Source organism: Dermacentor andersoni, unplaced genomic scaffold (genome assembly GCF_023375885.2).
Source record: "Dermacentor andersoni unplaced genomic scaffold, qqDerAnde1_hic_scaffold ctg00000044.1, whole genome shotgun sequence".
NCBI classification, from domain to species: Eukaryota; Metazoa; Arthropoda; class Arachnida; order Ixodida; family Ixodidae; genus Dermacentor; species Dermacentor andersoni.
This window is the reverse complement of record NW_027314758.1, coordinates 936,423-963,216: the sequence shown is the minus strand read 5'-3', so window position 1 is coordinate 963,216 and position 26,794 is coordinate 936,423. Positions and strand designations below refer to the sequence as shown.

Below are 26,794 nucleotides of genomic sequence, written 5' to 3'. Positions count from 1 at the left end.
AAGGCTGTCCAGCTGCGTACTTGGTTTTATGTTTCGATGCGAAAACATCAAATGGCTTATTGAGCGAAAAAAATGCCGGCATCCGCAGCAGCAAAATGGCGCCTAAATTCCCATTGACTGCGACTCCACTTCACGAGCGTGCCTCGACGGAGCAGAGCGGGCGAATCGGAAGACCTGCTGTCGCGCCAGCGCTGCACACGTTGCGTGAGGGGAAAGGGCATCGCCGCGACGCCACGTCACCAGCGACCCTCGACGGAAGAGATACGGCGACGCTACGCCGCGGCGCGAGACGGGTTGTCGTCGGCGAGGCAGTCGCGTGAAGCGCGCGTGCGGGTGCCGCCGTCTCGCTCTCGGCAGCCGTCGCGCGGTCCCTCTCTCTCTCCCTCTCACCCCCATTGCGCTTAGCTGATGCGCGCGCCTGCCGGCCTCGGTGGCCGCTGCTGCTTCCTCGGTCTCTCGTCGCGCAGGACGTCGGTGGCATGCGGCGTCCTTGATTTCTCAGCAAACCCGCCGTGGTCGCTCAGTGGCTATGGTGTTGGGCTGCTGAGCACAAGTTCGCGGTATCGAATCCCGGCCATGGCGGCCCCATTTCGATGGGGGCGAAATGCGAAAACACCCGTGTACTTAGAATTAGGTGCACGTTGAAGAGACCCAGGTGGTCGAAATTTCCGGAGTCCTCCACTACGGCGTGCCTCATAATCAGAAAGGGGTTCTGGCACGTAAAACCCATAATTTTCTTTTATTTGTCAGCAATATCATCTATTATTCCGATCTACAGCCAACATGCTATCGTACAAACTGTAAAAAAAAATAACCCGCGCAATTTCATCGCAGCATTCTGTAACATACCCCGCGGAACAACTAAAAAACATTACGTGCAGCGCAAAATTCGGAGGGCTGCTATGATACGTTCAATTGGACGTTAATGCTTTGGCATTCACAACAAGAAGTGCTTACATGACTTCGCATTTTTTTCCAGGCAACGATGTGCGAGTAGTGCGGTCTTATAGAAGTCTCATTCCGTGCGTTTAGTAGTGGTGTTGCTTAAAAAAGATCTGCAACGATTTCTACGGAAAACAGCTCCATGTATTACAAATTTTGGGTCTGATGTTACGTCAAGCGACAATATTTCTGCTTCCAATACGCAAAGTACTATGTCTTACTTGCGAGCGTAAGAAGGGCACTGTGACCCCTGGTCGCACAAACCGGTCCCTCCGCTTGTGCGGTTGTAAATACGCTCATAATAATAAGAATAATAAATTTGGGGGTTTTACGTGCCAAAAGCTCGATCTGATTATGAGGCACGCCGCGTAGGGGGGGGGGGGGGGGACTCCGAAATAATTCTGACCAGCTTGAGTGCTTTAACGGGCACCCGGCTTCCGGTACACAGGCGTTTTTGCATTTCAACCCCATCGAAATGCGGCCGTCGTGACCTGGACTTGACCCCGTGACCTAATTCTTAGCAGAGCAACGCGGAAGCCAATATACCATCACGACGGGTAAGTAGGTTCATATTGTTACGGAGCGGTGAGGCATAGTTTGACTATGAACGAAAACGACGATTTGCCGAGAAGAGCTTGCGGCTGGTTCAGGCAGTCATCTTGAGAACGCAGTGTTGCTGCTGTTTGTAAATACCCTGCAAATTACACCTACGCTTCACTAATTCTGCCCCATGGCCACATTTTCTACGCCTTCAATGTTACAGTTATACAATGCCTTGCGAAATAAAAGTGTGGGTCTTAAACTTGCATCACGTTATATGACGTGTGCCTATATCTTTCATAGGAGACGAACTGTTTTTTGTTCGTGAATGCGAGGAGTCAGAGAAGACATTCTAGCCTTCCTAGCATCGCCTGATAAGTTATGGAGAGTGCATTTGCCAAAACAAAACAATATGAAACTTTTTCGTTAGAGCCTAATTACTATAGCAATTAATAATTGTTACTCCGTTTGCTGAATTACACACTGCTGGAACTTTACTCCAGCATAACAACTGCGCTATACATTACGCGTTAACAGTTTCGCGTGCGTAGTTTGAATTTCGAGACAAACTAACTGTTGCGTACACTAGGGTGTCCCAGCCAACGTTAGCCAAGCTGCTACAAGAATAAGTGGAAGAAATAAACGCGGTGCAATATAGTATTATAAGGAGTACTATGCTCGGGTGTCAGACCTGTGACGAACGAACCCTGTAGGCTTTTTAACTGCGTCGTGCACCGCAATTTTTTCTTCGTGTATTTTTTTTTTTTGTTCTTTTAAAAGCTTCGCTAACGTCTGCTGGGACATACGGTATGATACCATGGACATTTCTGCGCTAAACTGGGTTGATTGAGAGGCAGGAAAACAGTGTAGTTGTTTGGAGCAGATGGCACCGACGTCAACTGTTGTATAACATCAAAATGAGGTCGCAGTAGCTCACGTGCCAGAATGTTCCAGGACCTCGTGGCGTACATATCATATGGAAAGTAAGACAGTCAGAAAAATTCAGTTGACCGTGTCCTATACCCCGCCACCAAAGCACGAACATATGAAATTCGCTCTAGGCTACCAGTAAAAGTCCTCATGCAAAATACCTAATTTGAATGTGCACGCTAGCGCATTGGCATTCACAGCAAATGAACCCGAGCTGGAAAAAAATCGCACTCTCCCTGAAGTACAGACGTTCAGAATGCCTCTTGCAGGAGTGCAGCAGCCTAGGCTGGTCTATCCACGTCTCCTGGAAGAGCGGTCAGCTGATGGGCGACTGGTGCTGTACTTGCACGATAAGCTGACCCTGAATCTCAGGAAGGCGTCGGTGACCGCGCGCCACTTCCGCGTCCTGGAACACGAGAATGGACGCGAAGTGACGCATTTAGTAAGTGGCCTGAAGCGAAATGCATCGACTGCACACTATCGCCTTTTCGACAGCACGCTGCATGACATAACTGACCACATATAGATTCTACGTGGATAAAAACTCTAAGATTATTGATCGTTACATGACTGTACACACGTATACGTTTTACCAGTTTGCTTTATTATTTTCTATCTTCTTTTAGCGTGGCTTTCTAAATCCGTAACTTATGCGCACATACCTATAGTTGTCGAGAAAAGGCGCCTGTCAACTGATCAATTCTGGACGCGACGTGTACTTCCCGCGTAGGGGACGACCGTGTCGGAAGTGATTAAACTTATCCGCTGAATCTGGGAAATATCTACCGATCGCGAATGAGTACTAATTTGTGATTAACTTATGCTATAAATAAAGTGGAAAGCTACGGGAGCACTCCTCACCGCGATATGTAGTTTATTTGGCTCGGAAGTGAGCGCTAATTTCCTGTCTCTGGACGCGCCGAGAGGTTGGAGAGATGCTCAAGAAATTTATAAATGGTTCTGACATCGTGGTTTATAAGCGCAAGTGACCACGCGGCCGTGAAGACGTTCAAAGGAACTAGACAACTTCGAGAAGTTTTTGCTCTTATCTTTTGTTAGTTTTTATTATTTTTCTGAGGCGCACGGCTCTCGCCTTGTGTTCACTGCACGGAGTAGTATATACAGGACAGCCGACTGATCTGATGAGTCATTCTTTTTTGATGCTGCGCCGGGTAGTTTCGTCACTTGTACAGATGGCGACACTCGGGGTTACTCCACGCCAGCCGCTGGATTTGGCTCGTTTCTTTCGCGGCATTGTCGCCAAGCGCATTCGCCGAGTGTGTCGTCTGCTTCGGCTCCCGCGACAGACGCGTGCGCTTTAGGTCGCTTGTCGCATATCACTGGGCATACACCTATGTCGTTTGCTTCAGCTGATGCTGCAGACGCTCACATATTGATGTTTACTTGCCACGACCATGCTGGATAAGTGTACTCGCTCGACTAGCATGGTAAATGAATTTCAAGGCATTTACTGGGGAAGCTGGTTATTTTTCAAGCCGTGCAAACTGTTCACATGAGGCTATCACTATCTTCAACTTACAGCCTGGTCACACATTTAGTAGCCGACGTTCCGTCGGGTATATCTAGGCTTTTGCTGGATCGGCGCTTGCATATCATGGCACAATCATTATTTGAAAAAACAAAAACAAAGTATGAATGAATAATGTCGCAGGAAACAGCACTTAAATAGAAAAGAAAGGAACGGCAAGACTTCCATGAGCGGAAATTAAACCTTCATATACATTGTCACAGAGTGCATGCCCGCGCTCCTCTCAAGATGGCCGCCATTGCCGCAGCAGCAGCAACGCCGCTTGAACGGCGATGGGGAAGAGAGCTTCCCATTGTCCCGAGCTCGCCAGACCGGTTTGGTCACGTGTGTCGCCTGAGCGCGGCGGAGGGACGAGGCGGCTTGGCGAGCGGCAGAGCGGCTTGGAAGACGGAGCAACGTGGTCGTGCACCGGGGAACAGCTGAAGATGTGGTCGGCAGGCTGAGATCTCCAGGCCGAAGTCTTCGCCGGTCGAGCGACAGACGGTGCAAGTCCGTCAGGATCTTCGGCAGCGAGGTTGCAGCAGCCCGACGCTCTACAGATCGGGACCTCGGCAAGCACGCCCCAGATAAGCCTCGTGTTCCAGCCCGCTCTCAGAACTTTCCGCCGGACTCTTTTTTTTAATCGCGTTTAATCTTTCATTTATTTATCCATCGCGTGTTAATTTTTGTATGTTCTGTTAGTGTAGTGTTTGCCGTATTTATTGTCGCGTATATTTTTCATTTGTGTCGCGGATTTTTTGTTATTTCGCGAGTGTAGGATTTCCCACGTGCTGGGCTTAGTGTCGCGCGAGTGGCGTCAGGGCGTGTGTTGTGTGACCCGCACGCCTTCCGCGAACTAGGCCCCACGGCTGGTAATTTGTATGTTCTTTTTCTTTTATTATGTTTTGCCCATGATTTTATTTTATTAAATTGAATGTGTTAGTGGTACGTCGCCTCCCGTCTCATGCCTCTGGTTCACGGTCGATCAGGCGTGGACCTTATCGCCGGTCAGCAGTCGAACCCTCACTAAACGCACGCGGAGTGGGTTTGTTGTCGCCCCATCCCCTCCGGTTCGGAGAGTGCGATTACCTCGCCATCAATCTTTGACATACATTCCGTGTCGTCGCTTTGTTCTTAGTAAAGTAGGAGCAGCTCTTGCGCATTCGTGCTCCGCTCACTGAGCAACCCTTGGATCGTAGATCATCATCATCATCATCATCATCAGCCTTTTTTTAATTCCACTGTACGACGAAGCCAGCCGATTCCAACTAGCACCCGTGATTTTTCTAACTTCATCGCCGCACCTAGTCTTCTGCCAACCTCGAGTGCGCGTCCCTTCTCTCGGCACTCACTCTGTAACCCTAATGGTCCACCGGTTATCTAACCTACGCATTACATGACCTGCCCAGCTGCATTTCTTTTTCTTAAGGTCAATTAGAATATCTTAGGTAGTATGAAGAGTAAATTATTCATACCATTTGCCATACCCCCACCGTCACCCTAGCACGGAGCAGTTCATCACTTCGCTACTGCACCATCGAACGAGCATAAGCACCTAAAGCATTACTTGCCTGACGAGATGTCGCGTTTGAGTTCAACAAAACATTTGGAAGGCAACGTACCCCAGATGAAGGCAAGCAACGACTGAAACGACACAGCGTACCGAGAGAACTGAGTAGCAAAACAAGCGCTCGACGGAAGTCGGTATCAAATGAAAGCAACCGATTTAACTTGGCAAACAACCGAAAAATGCAAAACGCGTTTCTTGCGATTGGGCTTTTCTTGTGGCCTGCTATGCGGCCCCCTTCAGTCGTGGAGGAGCCGGTTCTCAAGCTAGGCTTAATATCCAATTTCGACATAATGTGGAGCGCTGTATTTGCACTACCTGCCCGGAACACAGGATGACGTGGGAAGGCCTAGAGAAGCTCTATTGTAGAGAGGGCTAGCACTGTAGGAGAGCGGGTTCGTTGCATCGCTAAGCGGAACAGAGCAAACACACAGGCGAGCGCCAGAGTCGGCTTTCCTGCATATCTTACTCCATAGTTCAGTACCGTGCTTTGGTTTACCGTTTAATGAGCCGTATGCCTGACGCCCGCGTATATTTTTTTCTGTTGCCTCTTCAAATTATTGTTATAGTGCTTAATGTATAACATATTTTACGTTAGCGTTGATATATATTCTACGTTACTTGCTCTTCTTGGTATTTCTGTTTTAGTTTTTGTATGCATCAAACTATATTGCAGTACCGGTGTTTTTAATTTTTTTGTATACTGCCTCCATGACATTTGCTGTACGGCCCTCCCCTCCCCCCCCCCCCACCACTTTTTCTTTTACGCAATGCCTCTAAGGACCTGTAAAGTACCTTTATAAAGTTAAATAAATAAAGAAATAAATAGGTGATGGAAGGACATTACGTGCGAAATCAAATTTAACGACAACCAAATAGCACGTTTTTCAATCAGTGACAAGTCAAGTGACAAAGCTGGAAGCAATACGACGTTCGCCTTCACTCATTCAGCTTCATAGATCCCGAGTAACAGGCCGACATTTGTCCATACCATTGATTACGGCAGCCCTTCTCATAAACTAAAATTTATTACATTTTTATCACAACGACATCATTTAATTTCAATCTCAAAACGGTGGAGGATCCTATAGGCATCATTCATGGCTAGTGCCCTCCCTGTCTGTGTTACACAGATGAAGATTTCCTATAGCGCATACAAATACTGGGAAGTTGAACACTGGAAGTAACATAAACAAAAATGTAAAAAAACTTAAACACGGGAAGGGATTTTAAGTTGCACATCAAGCATTTCCCCAAAACTTCTTTTATGAGGTAAGAAAAGTATTTGTCACTTTGACATCAAGCGAAGTAAAATTCCCGGCGATTGCTTAAGTTAGAGACGCACGTTCACTTCTCAGTCTAATTAGAAGCATAAAAGAAACTAGTGAACTTTTCACCTTCGAAGAGGGTGAATTCAAACTCGAGCGATGGAAACGAGAGAAACTTGAAGAAACAAGGACAGTGAGGTGCGTATATTTTATAACAGTGAATCAAGATGGGTAACAGAATTATTTATGAAACAGAGCAGAATATTAAAAAACATTTGAACAGCTGCCCAACTAAACTGAGAATTCTGTGATTTTGCAGAAAATTTCGGGGGCTCATTCATGCACGCACCGGAATTTATAAGCTACAGCTGCTACAGAATAAGCCCAATTGTCAACATGTCAAAGAACAAAACTCAAAAACGTTAAACCTCTGCAGGCTGATCAGCCCATAGAGTTTCTCACTATAACACCTAGAGGGAAATCTGGCGCCACCGTCTATGGGAGTTTCTTAAGGGGCCACCGTGCCGTCATGGGAATGACGGTATATGTGTATGCGAGGCTCGTGATGGCTGGTGTTGTAAGAGGCTTCGTCTAAAACGTGGATATGGCTACACAAATAACGCGTTCTCAAAGTAAAATCTTCATAAGATGTTTCCATTCGCGCATATTACATCTTTACTCACCTACAATGCATGACCAAGCGAAGAAAAGCAAGAACAGACGACAAACTGTTTCAAAGCGAGCGCGAACCTTGTCGTCTGTCCTACAACTTTAGCGGCCCGCTGATACTTTTTACGTAACATGAAGTCGTACACACAATAACAAGTTCTCATAGTTAAACAAAACATGTTTTTGCGTAATAATAAAGCCAAAACAGCTTTTCACGTGCTGTTTTAGTAGAAAATGAATCATTGTCACAGACGGAACGGTGTTTGCCAAGCGTGTCTTCAAGGTGTCCTGTCCCTCCGAGAACGATGCCGATCCGAAGTCACAATATACCGGCATTCTCATGCATACCACAGCGCAGCAGCGCCAGATTTCCCTCCAGGTAATGTAGTGAGAAACTCTATGGATCAGTCAGGCTGTCGACAGTGCGATTATATACAGACATATATATATATATATATATATATATATATATATATATATATATATATATATATACAATGCAATTCTGCGCAGTTTTATGGCGCATATCTCCAAACTGGCACCATTCCGAATATTCATTCCCAGTGGATACACCTTGCAAACTCACCGGCTACATTTCGTGAATTGCAATATGTGTCGTAAGGCAATTCATTGAAAGGATAATTAGTGGATTTTTGTTATATAGTTGCATATGTGTTTCAATATATTGTGCAAGTAATGGCCGCTTCTCTGAATAATCCAGCTCAAGGGCTACCATTATATTATAATTATCTGCAACAGGACTTTCTTAAAAATTCCAGAAAACTTAAAAATTAATGTTCACACTGTGTACCGCAAATTAGTGATTGTGGCTGGATGGGAAAATTGTGAAAACATCGATATCACCATAAAGTGGTTAATTTCTGTAGGTTGCCAAAATGATCACGCGGCAATGAGCACCTCAGCAAAAGCGTATAGGCCAAATCTATCAGTATAGCGCATAAAGTGACAGTGTCGTTTAAACAAGACTGTAGACCCGTAAAAAAATAAGCCTCTATTTAAACACCCCATAATTTACCTTTTGTAATTTCCCTCTTCTGATTGGCTAAGAATACGCTGAAATATCGAAGAAAGGCCGCTACGGATTCGGTGAGGGCGAAATTGTTACCTTCCTGTCCTGTTCTTGGAAAATTGAAGACAAGGTACAAGTCAAGGAGAACTACTACGCATTCTGACAGCGCATTGCATTATAACCAATTTAGGATTAACGAAAGCTTCAAGGTAATTACCAACGCAGACATTGTCGCAAGCATATTTTAGAAAAAGATGAAAAATGGAACCTATTTGAGTAAATTCTTATGTAAACTATTAAAGAAAAAAAGACAGTTGTAGTTGCTATAACTTAAGATCTGCACTTGACAGGTGATCTTATTTGCCTTATTTATTTATTTTTTTGCCGCTGTATTATATGGCCACTTCTTAGATGTATTATAGCAGCGCGTTTCTGAAAAGGCAAACCTTTATTCGTACTGACTCTACTCCAACTTAACAGTTCAACGGAGAAGACATCGACCGAAATCTCCATGAAGATGAAAGGCAATTCGCGACTGTGCATGTTAGAAGAAAAGAAACCGGCGTCGAAGTTGTGAGTTTTTGAAACTTTCCTCTAACATAAGTGTAACCATATGTATTTCCTTGCACGCCATCACTCGTTCGATAGCAAACGATGGCAATTCATAGCGCTACACATGCAGTTACACGAGCTGAGAAAAATATTTCGATGATTCTGAACATTCCTGCTTTAATGTAAGCTCACCAAGTAGCCTTCAGGAACCCCACATATGCGCACATACAGTGCTTACTGAGCACAATTCAATAACAGAGACTAGGCAGCTACTTCAGTTTTGAGGGTCATGCACGTCGTTAGCTGAGATGGTTGCATATCATTGTCATTTCACATATTTTGATGTAATGTTATTGAAATCATTGCATATGTGGGCTTTCAATGCGCTAAATTATTTTGGAATGCGCGTACATATAGTAAACAAAAGCAAGTGGCGACAATACTGTTGTCAGAAGAAATAAAACGACGCCGTATTGTTTGGTGCAAAGAAATTTAAAAAAAGACATACAAGTGTGTGGTCACTGCTCTGCGATTTAAGGAAGGAAGGAAGGAAAAAGTGGAGAAGGAAGGCAGGGAGGTTAACCAGTTTTGCCTAACCGGTTTGCTACCCTACACATGGGAGGGGGATGGGGGGGATGAAAGATGGGGAGAAGAAATAGAGATTTAACGATGCTTAAAATGTCAATGAGAGCGAGTTGGGATATCAAAGTACTTAGGAAAACCTTTATCCTGCTAAACCGGCATGCTGACGCTGAAATGTCATGTGATATATAATTATTCTGGGCTGCAAAGCTCAGAAGCACAAAAGTGATCCGGTACAATTGATGCATGACTGTCATCATACTGCTTACTGAAGGTTAAAAATATATGCACACATGCGCGCGCGCGCCAGCGGCAGTACTAGGGTTATAGAAGCGACGCAAGGACGTCGTCTTAACTACGGCAATGCCTTCCGAAAGCCACACGATTCCTTGCCATGCATTTCGTGAGGAGGGGGGAGGGGAGGGGTACTTGAAACTGCGCAGCTGTAGTAGCAAAGTTGGGTCTTTCACTAAATTGGTGCAATCTCATAATGAAGGTATGTAAAGCAATGACATAGAATGTGTCACCTCTTATAGGAAGGCCTTGTGGGACCGTACCAAAGGATTCGGCCAGTGCCTGAAATGGAGAGATCGGACGAACTGCTTATTCCGCACATGATTTACGAAATTGAGAAAAAGGAAATGCTAGACGTGGAAATGTCCGTGAGTGCAAAGGGTAATTATAATCAATCAAACAGTCTTCGAAGTGTGTTTTATTTTTTTACGAATATTAGGTTCCAACGTGCGTCAACATGGTGAAGTTACAAATGCTGAAAATGCGCCCGTTTTGTTGAGTTTTGCATTTATTGAGCTTTTCTGTATTTAGCGTGTATTTATTTACAATTTCTTGCAGACATAACTATTGACGAAAGGAGCAGTAGTGCCCAAGGCGTTCCCGCAGCAGTCACCATAGAACTCTTCATAGTTTCTGACCAGCCGCATCACAAGCACTTCAACAGTACGCTCGCATTAATAGAATACCTATGCGTACAAACAAACTCGGTGAGTATCAGTATAAGTGCCATTTAATATCGTTCTTCGTTATTGTCTGACTGCATTGTGCAAGCTGATAGACAAACTACTACAGCAGTCTCGCCCTTGTTTACATTCCGTTCAAGAAAACTCGCGACGTTCGTTTTATGCCAAGAGGCGGTTTAATTGCAGAGAAAATTGCGGCCCAGGAGATTGAGCAGCGGCTTAAGGAATCTTCCGACAAACAGGGCAATGTCGTTATGCAGAAACCCAAGTTGCGCCACCCTTCACGGAGGCCATACTCTGGCGGTCTGCACATCCGAAGACTGCAAAGAGGCGGGACAACCATCCCGCAATATTTTCCTAGCACCATCCCGAAGTGTTATACGTCTTGTTATCACTTCCTAAATTCAATCATTGACGCATGGCGTATACAAAACGGCATTAGAGATTTGATGTGGTAACATTAGTGAGTTCTGTAAAAAAATACTATTGGCCCAACTACATGTTTATACTGTGTAAATGCTGCGACATCTTGTGGAGATGTCTCTAGCAAATAAATATGTCCAAGAAAACTGCATGAAACCTGTTTCCGACGCGGATTTCGCACGCCTGTCTCATGCCTCACGCTGCCTACTCTGTACGCTATTAAAATATGACTTTCACCGTAATCAGGTGAGAAGACCGTTCGACGAAATTTATTAAATTTAGCGAAGGGGCCTGTAGTGTCGCGTGCTATATGCTCATGCTCACAAGACAGTCCCAACCAAAAGCCGCCTTCATTGGAAATGGTCCACTTGTATACATGAGTGCTGGTGGCGTCATCTCTTGAAGTAAACGTAATGTACAACGCACTGAAGAAACACCTGTTGTCGGTTTTCGACATCACATCGATCCCCTTCTCTTGAAAAAAATAAAGTGCTAGTTTCGCCAGAAAGGCGAAGCATCGATTGCGAGAGCAAATTAGTGGACAGCTAGCCATACGAAGTAAGGATAGTAGTTTTATTGGCTGTATAAGCTTGTAAACAAAGGCACATTAACTAAATTAACAAGCACGGTGTCACGCACGCACAAGTAGGCGTGAACCCGTCTCACTTGATCACCATGGAAACTTGCTGTCAAGACGCTGGAGTGAGGAAGCGCGGCAGCAGCAGCGAGCGAATTGACTTTCATGCTGCGACTCGCATCAACGCGAACTAATCCGCCAAAACACAGTGTGCGGCCGGACTCTCACGCAATGCAAAGTCTCTCACGCAACTGCGTACACGCGATGCCGGTGATAAATTGCGGGGAGGGGGGGAGAGTAGGGGAGGGTTTAAACGCTATATAGAATTTGCGCCCAACTGTAGACTGATTTGTTTGACAAGCTCAACAAATCAAGCTATATTACCATTTTTTATTTATATTGATACGTGCGACTCACGAAGATAACGTCGACTCTTGGATTTAGTGGGGTAGTACATACCCTAAGTTGTCACTGCATGATCACGTTACGAGGACTTGCCTTGCTTGATGATGGCTGGCTTCCATCTTGGCCGGTGCTTGCTACCCTTGTAAATACACCATGTAAGTAGTTTCGCTACTGTGCTTTCATATAACAATATTTTTGCATAGACCCCCTTCTTTGGCCTGGTTGGCTAAGTGCCCGGATGGTCATTGTAAGCTCTATCTAGGCCCTACATCCCAGCAATGCCAACCACCCCTTCCACTCTACCCGCCTTCGTTTCACCATGCCACCCATTGCTTCCCAGATGTCCCACTATGGCCACCATGATTACCAGCATGCGAACAACGATAGACATAGCTCCCCACCATTGGCACCATAATTTCCACTACACCTACCATGATTTCCAGCATCCACCATGGTGGCTTTTCTAATGTGATTCAATAAATTTAAGCAATAAAATATAGAATAAAAATTCGCATTGAACAATTCCTGGCTGTCATTCCGCAGGTAAACATGAGATATACGGACACCAGCAATCCAAAGGTTCAGTTCTTACTCGTCGGAGTTGAACGAGATTCGGTAACCCTTTATTTATATTATTCTTTTAAATGGAGTATTAAGTGCGCTGTCAACTTATTCCACCCCTACATTTCGTTGTTTCAGTTCAGCAGATATAGGAAGGGTTACGGCAGCTACATGGAAAGCTCCTCTACACTTGAAGCGTTCCAGGCTTACGCTTATAGCAAAAAATATGATTATGGTAATCCAGATATGGCGTATCTAATGACTGGGTATGTTAGCTGTTTTGCTTCTTGTTTCAAACTTTTTGCCATGGAATGCGCAACAACTGCTAAGGAACTATGTGTATTTTGTTAAACGCCTCTTCTCGCAGTTTTGAAGTATACTCCGTAGGCGCGGACAACACAATGAGTACGAGCGTCTTGGGTAAGTTCTGTTCTCGCACAAAAATTTTCGTAACGCAGTGATAGAGTTCCTGTAGTTCTTTATTTTCCTGAAAGTTCTCCCATGTTATAAAGAAAAAAAAGAAAAACATGCAAATCCAACGCAGTATGAGAATCGATGTAAGCGAAGCTTTCTGTGCTGTTTGTGGTCATTGACGGTATTTGGCAGTGATGTTGACGGCATACTAAAGTCGTGATGTGATTTTAAACGTTACCCTGCCTGCACCACTTGTGTTTGTCCACGCAGTACGCAGAGCATGTCATTGATTCAGTCATTCCTTTACTGAAAAGAGCTCAAATGAGTAAGGCTTTCTGACAACGCATTTCCTTTCTACCGTGTCATGTTAGGTGAGCTGCCACGAGCGCAGAGAGCACCTGTTTCCTGACTGTGTTGGTACAGGATCCGGTTGTACTCAGTCCCTGCCTTGTCTCTCTCTACTCCCTCTCTAACATTCTCCCTACCACCTCCCTGGACTGTCGTTGCTTTTCGTGCGTGAGCAATGCTTTTGCGGGGGTAACGCCTAATTACGGCGTCCAGAGGACACTGTGGCGTCCGTCAGGGCGCGTCAGAGAGCACTGCGGCCCAACTCTACCGAAACGTCGTTGGCGTCGCCTATCTCGTCTCCCGCACCCCTGCCGTAAGCTCCCAACTGCCCCCCGACGCGGCGTGCAAGGCAGCCGCAGCAGCAGCAGTAGCAGTGGAAAACTCGAAGGAAAAGGCAAAGAAAGCTTCACTTTATAAAACGCAGCGGTGGCGAAATGATAAATCATGCACCTCGTATGGTAGTGTTACTGGGCTCGAATCCCGGTGTCGCCGGAAACCAACCGGTCTTGCTCTGATGGGTAAGATGCGCCACGACCTGGCGCTCGGTTGTTTGCATGGGTTCTCATCTCGAAAGGGGGTCCTATACATATCTGCGAAGGTCTCTGGGTGCCCCTTGTCACCACAACAGTTTTGCTGAAATCGTTCAGCATCTGCCACAGGTGTGGGAGGCAGACCAGTGATGTCGCTCGGTGCAATAACGGTAAAATAGGTACAAGCGCCCTCCAGACCCAGCACTAGGCAACTGCGGGAGTTCGAGATGCTGGGGAGGACACCCACCCCGTAAGAAGTTGGCGGCGTGGGACCGCCAGACTCCTTTCTTAAGCGGCAAATATTGAAAGCACAGCTATACTGTGCTGGTTAGAAAACAGTTAAATACAAGCATACGTACATAAAGCACAGACAGATAGCCCCCGGAAAGCCCGTGAAGCGCCCTAAGAATGCTAACGCATTAAACATGGTTAAGCGTTATCCGGGACGCAGCCGCAGTGGGATACGTGAAATGTCTTGTGCCTGCTGCAGAGGGTGTATGGACCACTTGGGTGCAGAACTGACGTAACAGAATACGCAAGTTATATCTGCGCACGCTTTGCAAACCTTACATGCCTAGATTATGTTACAGTTACTGGAGGTCCTGTGGCCTAATCTTGCAGTCGTGCTCGCTCCCTTTTCGTAGCGGGCGCGCTTGTTTTGCAGAGGGTGTTTAGCATGACCTCACTACTGGTGGCGAATAAGGCTGCCCCGTGCCGCTGTAGCCCGGCGTCCTCGTACATGGTTGGGTGTCCTGCGCTTGCCTCAACCCATGGCATTTGCGATCCCTCTTATAGAGACGGACACGCTCCTCCGTAATCGAAGGGGTTGGCTATCCCTTTCTCTTGCTGCCCGAGTCTCTTCACGTCATTTTTGGACCCTATGTGTAGAACGCAGGAGCGTCATGGACGAGAAAGCGCGAAGTTTCTGCAACGAGTCGCACACTTGTAAGCCCTATAGCTCCCAGTGAGAACTGGTTATGAGTTCCGTTAATTATGTATGCTATAGCATAGTGAGCTCCCTGAAACCCGAGCACTTCTGAACGTGGATATCCCTTTTCTGTGTGTGTGGGGGGGGGGGGGGGGGGGGGGAGGTGAAGAGAAAGTTCGGGTACTGCGCAGCAGGAGTCTCCCACCAGAGGACGCCTCAACCACGCTGAGCTACGGGAGTGGGAATAAAGAGGGGGAAAAGATGCGTCAAATGGTTACGTGACTCAGGCAAAGCAGGCGTCGTTTGACGCATGCATGGGGCAGGGCTAGAGGCGCTCGACGAGAAGCGCGTTTTCTCTGTGAACGTAACGAGGTCACGCGTCGCGAGCTTGATTTCCCTTTGCATTCGAAAGGGTGGAGAACGTTGGCTGACGACAAGGCGGGCAAGCCGAGAGGTTCAATTCCACCATCGGAGACACGGGAATTTTCTTTTTATAGAACGAGGTGAGACCGAAACCTATTCATACCGCACCTGGGATGAGCTAAATAATGCTTCGCATTGAATACGCATGCGCCGTTCATTGTATTGCAGTTTACTGAACAAGCAAGGCATAGCGGTAAAGTCGATTCTTTCACGCAGGCATCGGCTACGTAGGCGGCCTGTGCACGAGACAATTCGTTGCCCTTGGTGAAGACACTGCCGGTCTCTACGACGGAATGCATACGCTGACACACGAGGCGGCCCACGTGTAAGAATACAGCAACGTGCACTTATGTTTCTATGTTTTTGCACAAGAGCGGGAACTCTGGCTATCGGCACGGTCACTCATGATCAGCTCATACCAGCGTCTAAGCTCTGAGCGGACCAACCATTGCTCTGGCGCTCCATGGCCATAGTAGCCTTTGTGTCGTTAAACACCAGAAACCATCCCCATCACCAGCGTCTAAAGCAAAGAACTGCGTGGCCAACTATTAAAGGCAACGCTTGGGTTTAGAGCACGTGCGAACTTCTCCTTCTGGCAAGAGTGGAAATGCCCGAAAGCAGATGATCTACGCCGGTGGCGCTAGAGCATTTCTGCACACACGCGTTGTGTATTGATGACGTAAAGCTTCAGGTGGCACTTGCAGCTGGAGTGCTGGCAAAGTGATTTATTAAATTAGATTTTGGGGTTTTACTTGCCAAAACCACCATCTGATTATGAGGCACGTTGTATTGGAAGACTCCGGATTAATTTTGACCACCTGGAGTTTTTTTAATGCGCACCTCCATTTAAGCACACGAGCGTTTCTTTTTTTTTTTTTTTTTTGGCGCTTCGCTCCCAATATAAATGCGGTGGCCGTGTCACTAAGTCGAACCCGTGACCTCGAGCTCTGCCGTGCAACGCCTAAGCCACTAAGCCACCAAGGCGGATAACCAGCCAGGAAAGAGCCACGCATTGACCTATTGCGTTTAACCGCGGACAGCACTGGGCGATACGAGATACGGCAGAGCTTTGCATGTTCTCTTCGCGTCGTTGTTTCACCAACGCACGGTTATTTGCCGGTTTTCGCGCCGTGTACGTAGTTAAGAGTACCTCCAGTGAAATCCCGTCATATACTGTCCTGTCGATGTTCAACACTCTAGCCGTGTGTCGGTGGGTTATCTGCGACCATTGCTAAACGAGTTCCGTGGTAGCCTCTCGTGATCAAGGCTGGTCAAGAATCCGGCGGGCGATTTCTAAACGAGCCCCATAGGCAGACGAGGCGACACGTCGAAGTGACACTTTGCAGGAACCTAGCGCACCCTGCACAAACGCTGACAAGACCTGTCAGGAGTTCCTAGTAACATTCTCAATTAAATACCGAAATTCCAATAACGCCTCGGTAAAGTGGGCGATTGCCACTAAGGCAACAGGTGTAAAAGCCCCATTTCTAAGCTTCCTACGTTTTTATGCAGATTTCAGCATTGCCTGCGAAGGCACCATACAGGATGTTTCAGCGAACAATTTCAAATTTTTTTTTAAAGTTGACTGTGGCAGATAGCTAAGTTCTAGTTCATGGAGTGATCTACTCGAAGCGGGGGACATTACTTGCAAAAAAGCGTAAAATGCATAATGAACTAATTAAAGACATTCACTAATTAGGCTTTTCACTAATTACCCTATGACCCATATTGCAATTTACCAATTCTAGCCGTGGAGTTGGAAGGGTGGATTCTCTTGGAACGAATTCTTAGGACGACAGCAGTTTCGAGATATTAATTCCGGAACTTTGAGGAGAAATCCGTTGGTTTTCCAATTAAATTAATAACAAGTTGTTTTATGCCTTGAAGTACACAAGTAAGGGTGTCGTTCACGCAAAATTCGACACCCGGAAAATATGTTTTACATCTGAATTCTTCCATCTTACATGTGTGATGCATTAAGGGCACTGTCGTAAATTATAAAATTTGGGCTAATTTATATTGCCCTGAAACACACATCGGTTATTCAGTTTTTTTTTTCAACAACTCTTTTGATGTCCTTCATTGGTTCTTTCCATGTCGATGTCTAACAAATTTTCTACCGACTTGTTCCAGGCTCGGCGCGGCTCACGATCAGAGCAAGCCAATGGCGTGGATTCCTAAAGACCCGGGATCATTAGATTGCCTCTGGAGCGAAGGCTACATCATGAGCTACGTCGACGGTGGGACGAAGCACCATCGTTTCTCCCCATGCAGCCTGAAGCAAATTCGGAACGTTGTCACGTGAGACCCATAGACTGATTCTTTGACGAACAGCGGTGCTGCCTATACACTTGACGTTGCAACGAAACTATCTAAAGCCGTTTTATTTTTATTTTTTTGTTAGTCCCGTTTCTTCTACTGTCAATGACTATATTGCTATGCCGGTTAGGAAATGGGTTGCTCACGTAGTAATACGTTCTGGAACTCTGGCTTCAGGCACATCCACGCATAAAGATAAAAGAGTGCTTCCATGACGAAAAAAAAATCTGGACAGGGGGCTTCCTGTAAGTGAGCATAAATACATAAGTGTGCTGTTGCGCGCTTTCACAAGCTGAGGATCTCCCCTATCACGCGAGCAACGAATCCGGCAGCTCGTGCTCAAATGCAGTGTGCCGCTAACCGGCTGCATAGGGCCTGTCGTTTCTAGTTGTGGCCATGCTACTTTCGTATACTTTCTAATTCGCGCGAACATATATTAGTGGTATCTCGCACTACTAGAAATTGCCTTTTTGTAAAAACATTACAGATTGCGAGGACCGTGGTGCTGGAAAGTAAGCAACACTGGGTACACGAAACAGGGCAAGTACCCCGGCATGGAAGTAGCTCCAAACGAATTCTGCAGAAACACGTTTCCGAGCAAAAATAATGTGACCGCTGACATGGTGAGTCGATTGTTACGTGTATATCATCTAATATCTATTTCCTCGAATGTGCGCACACATACAGAGGCATGCGCAAAAGAACGTGACTTTTTTAAATGCGTATGCATCTCTGTTCCTACCCAACGAGGAAACCCGTCCGTCCGTCCATCCCTCACGTAAGACAAATCGCTATAAGGAAATTAATCTATAAAACAAAAACTTGGAGGACGCATAAGCTTCGTCTTTAAGAGTGGAACGCTATATCAGTCAAATATCCCTGACTGCTCTTCACGCTTCCCACTAACTGCAGCTTATGTAACCGCACTGTTCCCCGGCAAATGCTGGCGGCGCACTCTATGCAGGAAGGCGAGCTTTCTGGTAGAAACGCGTCCTCTTGCGTGGACCGATTCCGGAGGTTGTGTAAAGCCATGCCAAAAAAATTAAAGAATTTTCAGATTCCTGTTACTGTCTCGCACTTTTAATAATTAAGTCTGAGAAGGTTTAACATATATACTAATGATTAATGGTGAAATAAAAAAATACTTTACGATTCAAAAAAGTGACAGGCATGAGTTGTCGGTGTGTGGTTTCATGAAATTTGCTTGTGGGCAGTCATTCTCAAAGTTCCGATGATTAATTTTGTTAAGCATCTAAGGTCTTTATCAGCAACTTTAGTGATAGAATGGTGTGGCAGTATAGCTCGCATATACCACATGCCGTATAGAAAGGTGCGGCATATACATATGCCTAAATATATACGGAAATGTTTGCTCACGGACAACTTCGGCGACGCCGACTCCGACGTCGACACCGGATTTTCTGCGACGCGGGCCCTTAACGTATCGCGCTAAAATAAGTTCGAAAGGAAAAACGTTGGTCGTGGCGAGTTTAAAACCATGACCCCACGCTCAGAAGCCGAGCTTCTTACCCACTGAGCTGAACACAAAATCTTGCATAAGGAGAAACCATAAGTGTGTGTTGCACCGGCGATAGGAAAGAAATGTCAGTGGAGAATAGTTTCTATTTACTGAAAAAGATTAAAGATTTGTGGAAAGAATTGGTTATGGTGGAATAAAACCCATCTCCACGATATCTGAGGGCTCATGCATTTCGTCTCGAGAACGACGACATATAAGTAGTCAGTGAATTGATAAGGACCATAAGGAGTGATGAGGAATTCTATGGGTTTCATCACAGTTGCTAATGGTTGGATACGGATGGATAAGGTGCTAAACAGCGATAAGGGCTTATAATGATCGGAACGATTCTGATAAGGCTGGTAAGGGTTATAAGGGTTGGATCGAGTCCGATAAGGTTGACGACAACCGATAAGGATTGATAAGGGTGGGCTGTAGTTCGATAAAGTTGATAACGACCGATAAGGATCTCTAAGTGTTTATACTAGTCGGATCAAGTTTGATAAGACTGATAATTACAACGGGCTATGGGGACATGGGCAAGTGGTACAATGTTTTCGCATACTGAGAAAACCCCAGTGGTGTTTCAGAATTATATTTTTCCCCACTGTTTCTTGAGCTGCTCAAACGGTGGCGAATGCTTTTCCCTAATAGAGTCTGGTCTCCTGTAGAAATATATATAGAGTCGACCTCAGTTAATTGACCGTTTGCTTATTCGAATGCTCTGTAATGTCTTGGCGAAAAGTCATACATTACTATGGAAGAAAAACTCGCTTAGTTCGAGCTCAAAAGCATGTCACTTCGGTTGCTCCGAACCCATCCGACCACCTCCGGCGCCCTGTCAAGAGCGCAGCGGTTACCTAAAATTCTGAAAACATACGAAATTCGGCAGGTGGTGCTGCTACTTTCCTAGGCATGAATATTTTTTATTTCACTTTATTTTGATCTTCTTCGGACTGACGCTGATTCCGCCCGCGAAGTCATCCGTACTTGCTTAAGGATAGCTATAGTGACTTGTTGGTGCGGCATATCTTATTTTGTTGTGGCGCAAGCTGAACAAGGACAACATAAAGGCACATCTGACACACACAGCGCTGTGTGTAAGATGTGTCTTTCTGTTGTGCTTGTTCAGCTTGCGCTGCAACAAAATAAGACGTACTTGCTTGTTTCATGACGTATCACGCTGAGGCATCGTTTAAACATGTCGACTTTCTTCGTCTCATACTGGTTGAATCGCGCTTTTAGAGAATGAAGTAAAAAGGCATTAGAAACTAACCCAAGGAAAAAAAGAGATTTGAATTCGTTCATTTTCCCGCCGTTTGATGATGCAGCCTATCGGATGACTGAGCCGAATCTTGCGGTGCCGCAAGAGTTAGATTAAGTGGATTCGACTATACGGGTATCTTTAAGGAACAGGGTGTTGGGAACCGTGCCATGCGCCCTTCTCAATTTGAGGGGTCAATAAAGCATAATACGACTTCTATCTTCTCAGTGAGGCACTTCAAGTCAGTATGTCGGTATGACGTCACGGATCTCAAAGTATTTTCGCTCGTTTCAGCCCTTTTTGTACACAGAAAGTTCTGCAAAGGTCGAGTCCTTGGTTCATTCAGACTTCAGTGTATTCTCTAATTCATTATAGATAAAATAGTAACTATACCAAAAAGACCTCGTCGAAATCTCGTGAAGTTGCGAGACCTTTCAGTTAGCACTTTTATATTTCTCCTTCTAAAAAGAAAACCTTCTGAAACGTACGCAAATCCAAGTAACTTACACACGACAGACAGCGAAACTGTATAAAGAAGTTCTCATGCCGTTTGAAGGAGTCTCGTCGACAACGGCCCGAAATCTACCCAGTAATTTTCAAACCATCTATTATGTACAGTGCGAGTAAATTCAAACGCTTCCCTATAACCGAGCTTAGTATTTCTGTATGCTTCCCAACGCCGGCGTCTGGCTGCGCGTTCTCTCTGGCAGCCTACAGTCACTGACAAGCTAAAAATTAAAAGCTTATATGGGTGCTCTCCAACTCAAACACAACTTGCATAGATCACAAGAAAATTTATTCGCCCGTCGTCACGCGTACAACTGTGGTATGTATCAATACCGGTGTACTGAGTACAATATGTATTGCACATACAATACAGCGTACTAGATACAAATAAAACAAAGAAGCAAACAAAACAGTACACGTTGTCTACTCGACACTGGCTTTTTCGACTTCAACAACATTATTGCAGTGTACTACATGCAAAAACATTGCCAGCCTCGACTTCATTAACGACGCCTCGGGGCACCACACAAGTACAAAGTCTATACGCGGCTACCAACTAAGTTCGCTTATTTACCTAAGGTCAGGCAGTTACGCATACTTTAAACAAATACTTTCTCCGTACACATCGGTCTTTGTATCGCTGGGTTCAGGATAAAACCTCAATGCCTACGCTAAGTTTGTGGTTTAGCCTGGTATCGCTGATCAGCCAAAGGTAACATGTTAGCTTGAAACAACTATCCTTTATTTTCCAATTAGCCTAGCATTTACATGCCGAGGGCAAAGTCATTACGCTGCGAGCACACACTTCCTGGCTAGGCTCGTTTCCAGAGGTGAAGACAAAGTGCACTGTATTTTTGTGGGTGGAGCTTGTTCGTAATTATTAGGTTGGCACTGACTATAATCGTACGGCCGCTTCGGGGCTCCTATTCCAAGTAGGTTTAAACCTCCCCGTATAATGCAGGCGGCGTTGCTCGTTTTCTGGCTGACATTCGGTAGTGACCGTGGCACCGCATGACACCGCAGGAAAAACGCCGTGGTGCTCCATTTGACAGCCTCGCTGTGAAACAAGGCAATTTGCAAGCTTCCAAAAAACGGGAAGCATTAAGCCTGAAACAGTCTAACTGCACAACATAACGGCAATCCCGATTTTTTTTCAATATGGTGAGGTGCACTCTAGAATATACCACTGTTTTAGAGTTGCGATTTTTGCGAAGCTCCCAAATCGAGCTAAGTATAGTTTACGTGAACTACAAATTAGTTGTACGCATTCATTTGATTTAAACCTCGATCGTTTTCTATTGAGAGAATTACGGCGGCTATTCCAGTTGTGTACTTACGTAGTTGTAAACAAGATGCATCGTTATATTTAAATTAGTCATTTTTATCTAACTGGAAAAACATAAACAACAATGCTACCAGCCTTTATTTGAATTAGGTGTTGTTTTCTTAAAATACAACAAATTTGTCTTACGTCCGTGAGTGATTGCGTGAAAGAGTGTTTCTGCGTTGCCCGTATATCTGCAATTCACACGTCATGTTTCCTCTTTATGCCAAGCTGCTTCTAACTTTACAACGACTTTGCCGCGCGAAATAGAAGAGAACACATTATCGCTATTTGATACTGCTTCGCTCATGCAGCTCTAGAAATGCTTTGTAATATAGCACTAATATATTTCAGCTTACATTACATGTAATCGGCTGCAATTACAAGTGCATCGATTATAAACAATACAAGAAATGTGCTAAGGAGTAGTTGCTGCCTAAGGGAAATGACGAATACGTTGAGTGTAAGTTCCGCTTGATGGGGATGCCGAATCTGTGTCGTTGGAAAAGTGTTCTATGTAAAGATCTCATTTGGTCACGCTCACTCTGTTGTTGACAACTGACGTTGCTGCTGATTGCCAAACTCTATGGTTGGGAGTACGGAGGTGGGCACCATCAGGCGCTCTGCCCTCTGCCTTCCTCCTGAACTGTACAAGCATTACTACACTTCGAATAAATTTCAATTCCCAGATATATATGTTTTCATTTCTTTTGTCATTGGCTCAGGGTTCTCCACGCATGCGAGAATGCATGGTGAAATGCCAATATCCAGAAATCCGTCGGGTGTGCAAATACGGCCGCTGCTACATGTACTCCACGATTTACAGCTCTTTCGTACATGCATTGGACTACATGCCCTGTGGAGGAGACGAGGTAAGAAAAAATTACGAATGGGAAATGGGTGAAAGGTGGCTGACTAAGTGTAGACAGGGCTCATGATTCTGTAAACTGCTTAACCCACCAGCGAACCCAGCGAAATTTATTTATGTCAACGAAATGCCTGTTTTGGATTTATCTGCACCTTTTGTCACGCACGAGGGAGTATTACTCACGCAAAATCGGAGAAATGTTTTATATAGCAAGACACATTGCAATAGAAAGCGAAACTGGGATGGGTCACCCAGATAGTACCTCTTGCATGCACGCATCTCGACGCGTGCTAACCTCATTTATGTTACTGTTCTCCGCATATCCAACATGCTGCAGACAAAGCCAACAAAACGCTAACTTTTATCAAGTTTAGCTCCAGGAGTACCTCAATGAAAATTATGCATCGCGGAAATAGGGTAGTTTTTTATGCTGTGAGGTTCTCACCAATGCTCGTGGGACAAAGGAACGACAACACAGTAGTGCAAACAATCACAAGGGCATTTATTGCACCTTTCATAGACTAATGCCTGCTAGTCGAGTTGCTATCGATAGAACATACCGACGGGTGCGCGACAAATCACGGAAGTCCGACTTACCGCGACCGGATAACGAGCGAATATGTTCGCCCCATGCTGGACACCAACGTCTGGTTGTTCGTGCGTACGGTCACGCGAACGGTGGCGCGTTCGAACGATCGTGTTCGTCCATTCCGATCTAGGCCTCGCGAGACGGTCTCGCAGAAGCATGGATCGGCGCCCGCGCAGACCGTCCGCGCCGCTCGCCGAACCCGAGCCAAAGAGGAAGAGTCTTCTACTTTTTGCGCCCAAGTAACCCCGCCGTTAAGTGGCGTTAGCAGAGCAACACTCGCGCCATCTCTCGTACTACCCTGCAAGCATACCGACTGCCGCAGTAAATCCACGCGGCGAAGCCGGATTGCAAGAGACGGGAGCTATACGAAAAAATAACATATCAGGGGACGCGTGAGAGTCACGCATCCCCACAATACACACCTTCATCGTTCAGCCTCCGTAGCTCGCCTGCTGGTGTAACTTACAGGGACGCTTGCAGAATCAAGCAGCTTCCCTTGTTTCTGGTCGCAGTTACTGCTCCAGTGATAGCTGTCTCAGTAAACCTTTTCTGCTGTGGATATCCTTAAATTAAGCTTTGTACTTATGTATCCAAAGCAGACACAAGAAAACTTCCTTGCAGTTCATTTAGCGTCCGAGATTCGTGGTCCTAGCCTCAAAATTTGTGTTTCTAATCAATAACAATAACCAATGCTACTGAGTGCATATTTATTTCCTCGGCCATTAACGAAAATTCGGTATGTAATAAGCACTATGATAAAAGTGAAGATATGAATGTGTCTTCTCAGGCTTTATAGTCTGCTACGGAAGTTTGTCGACAGCTACACGCGCAGCTTTTGGAAGTATAATGTCTCGAAACGACAGTGGCTGGCAACGTTGTGTGACTATGCTGGCAAATTATAAGCTAAGGGGGCAGAGTTTATGCATTTGTATTACAAACCTAAGCAAAAAAAAAATTTTATTTCGGTATCCATCTACAGAGATCCACAATGGCCGTAAAGCAGAAATCGCAGGTAGCCCTTTCGTAATAGTTTTTGCTGTTTCGTATCGTAACAAGAAAAAAAACAATGAACGACAAGATTCAAAATTTTACGTCACGCTATTTTAATGTCGCTTGTTTCGAGAAAAAGGAATTAAATATTTTAAACTGCGTGTTTTTCTAGACGTGGTACTTATATGGTAACGAGCCATATACTAGGCTCAGGTATATGACGATGAAAATCATGATATAGTCTTTTTAAATGAATATGGTTTCTCACTCAGAAGTGGCAGTCGGGGCTAGATTAAAGAAAGCGAAAGCCATATGCGTCATCCTATATTGCTGTCAGGCGAGAGTGACACCTTCCTATTCTGTATTTACGTTTTCTATTGTTGTTTACCGTTTCTACATTTCTATCGACATTGTTGGTCACGTTTGCTTTTCGTGACCACCCTCGACCCCCTTCCCGCTGCATGAAAAATTAATGAATAAAACGAATCCGTGGCGCGGTGATATAAAATTGGATTCTAACACCGCTTTTATTCCTTCAGGTTTGCGTCCGAGGCATCTGCGGGCGTGCTAAGCTTGACATACCGCGAAGCCCCCAAAGGCCAGCGAGAGTGCCAGAAACGCCCAGGGCCCCAACCCCAAGAATGACGATGACGTCCACAGAGGCCAGTACCACTGAATGCCGTTGCGACTGCAGCCCTACGGCGTCTACCACGCGTACAGTGTACGGGCCGCGTCCGGCTCGACCTACATATTGGAATTGGAAAAGAGGGTATAGTCGAAAGTAAATAAAAAAACTGGTGCCAGTAGTCAACCTCTTCCAGTCAAAACAAATGGAGGTTGGTGTCGTTGCTGCTATTATCGCTGCTGTTCTTGTTGTCGCCAGCATCGTTGTCGTTATTGCCTTCGTCTTTAACATATGAAAATAGCCTTGAAAGAACGCTTTCCCTTCTTTCTTTTCATTAGCAGTGAAGTATGAGAATTTTGGCCACTGAACAAAGCCGGCTTTCTCAAGATCATCATTACAAAAAACAAAAAACCAAGAAAGCTATACTGAAATCTTAAAAACAAAAACTGTCAATACAAGTCTTCAACGAGATTACACAACACTACCCTAAAACGCCCATGGATTCCGGAGGGAAAAAAGGTTGCAGGAGCACAAGAACAACTCATGGACGCAAGCTTGAACAGAGCATAAAAACATGGAGAAAATTAAAGAACACCAACTTCGTCAGTCCCAGGGAGAGCTACATATAAAATCAAACGAAAGACAAGGAGGTCAATTAGAGTAAATATCCGGTTCACTAGCCTGCGCCGGTGAAGCTGGGAAAGGGGTGCAAAAGATTAGAGAAAAGGAAGTGTCTTTTTGTGGTCGTGCGGTACAGTTACGAGAAGCTCGAACTGTCGAGGAGTAACAGGGACACATGATACAAAACCCAAATAGCAATTATTTGCTTGACCGGGAAAAACAATAACGCGGGATATCAGGTTGACAACATCTCGTGAGGAACAGTGCTTTAATGAACCTACTGATGACGTAGATTATTGTTTCCAGCATTGATTATATACGTATCTTTTTCGTTGACTGTACTGGAAGGCGTGATGATGCATGCACCCTGTAGAACTACGGATGATTTCCCTTTTTTCTCTCTCTCTCTAGACAAGTTTCTACCACCAAAAATTGGTTAGCACTTGCGCCTGCGTGCTACCTTTAACGCGCAACATTAAACTATCTCGAGGCAACTAGCCCACTGTACACACTCGGCCAAGGTGGTCGAAAGACTGTACAGGTTTAGAGAAGTGGTGAAGTCGAGAAAATTTCATGTGTGGTGGTTTCATTTGGGTGATAAGTAATCGGATATCTCTGGGCGAGGAATGTCTTCTGTAAACGAACGCAATGTTCAAAAGCAAAAACAGCTCGAAACAACACGGTGCTGAAAAAATCTAATGAAAGGACCCACAAGCTATAGCTTAGAACTGAAGGTTTGATGAAAGCCCTCCAGCACTGGTGTACAGTGGCGCTTGCGCGAAGCCACACAGGGCGCCTCCCAGCGCTATCAAGGCACATTGTGATATAATACGATTATTACTTAAAACGTCTTTTCGAGCATAAACGACGTTTCTTGTTTTTGTTTACATCGTTTTAAGCAAAGACTGTCGTATTTTATTGCTACTTGCCTTTAGGGCGCTGGGAGGAGTCCTGAATGGCTTCATGCAAGCGCC

General features: G+C 45.4%; 1 protein-coding gene across 1 annotated transcript; it reads left to right on the top strand.

Moving 5' to 3' along the window:
* The first annotated feature begins 2,668 nt into the window (after positions 1-2,668).
* LOC126543704 (venom metalloproteinase BumaMPs1-like) lies at positions 2,669-25,387 on the top strand. Its single transcript, XM_072285801.1, has 12 exons — positions 2,669-2,854; positions 8,955-9,047; positions 10,145-10,317; positions 10,483-10,609; positions 12,534-12,605; positions 12,690-12,817; positions 12,919-12,971; positions 15,411-15,519; positions 17,328-17,495; positions 18,001-18,136; positions 22,853-22,999; positions 25,114-25,387. The coding sequence occupies exons 1-12, from the start codon at positions 2,669-2,671 to the stop codon at positions 25,357-25,359; spliced, it is 1,638 nt and encodes a 545-aa protein (XP_072141902.1). The 3' UTR covers positions 25,360-25,387.
* Positions 25,388-26,794: the final 1,407 nt, after the last annotated feature.

What these genes read in the sequence shown, in the direction of transcription:
- LOC126543704 (XM_072285801.1), top strand. Translation starts at nt 2,669, where the DNA reads ATGCCTCTTGCAGGAGTGCAGCAGCCTAGGCTGGTCTATCCACGTCTC. An exon ending in TCGGAGTTGAACGAGATTCG is followed by an intron (nt 12,606 to 12,689) that starts GTAACCCTTTAT and finishes TCGTTGTTTCAG; the next exon opens with TTCAGCAGATATAGGAAGGG. An exon ending in CAAATTCGGAACGTTGTCAC is followed by an intron (nt 17,496 to 18,000) that starts GTGAGACCCATA and finishes AAAACATTACAG; the next exon opens with ATTGCGAGGACCGTGGTGCT.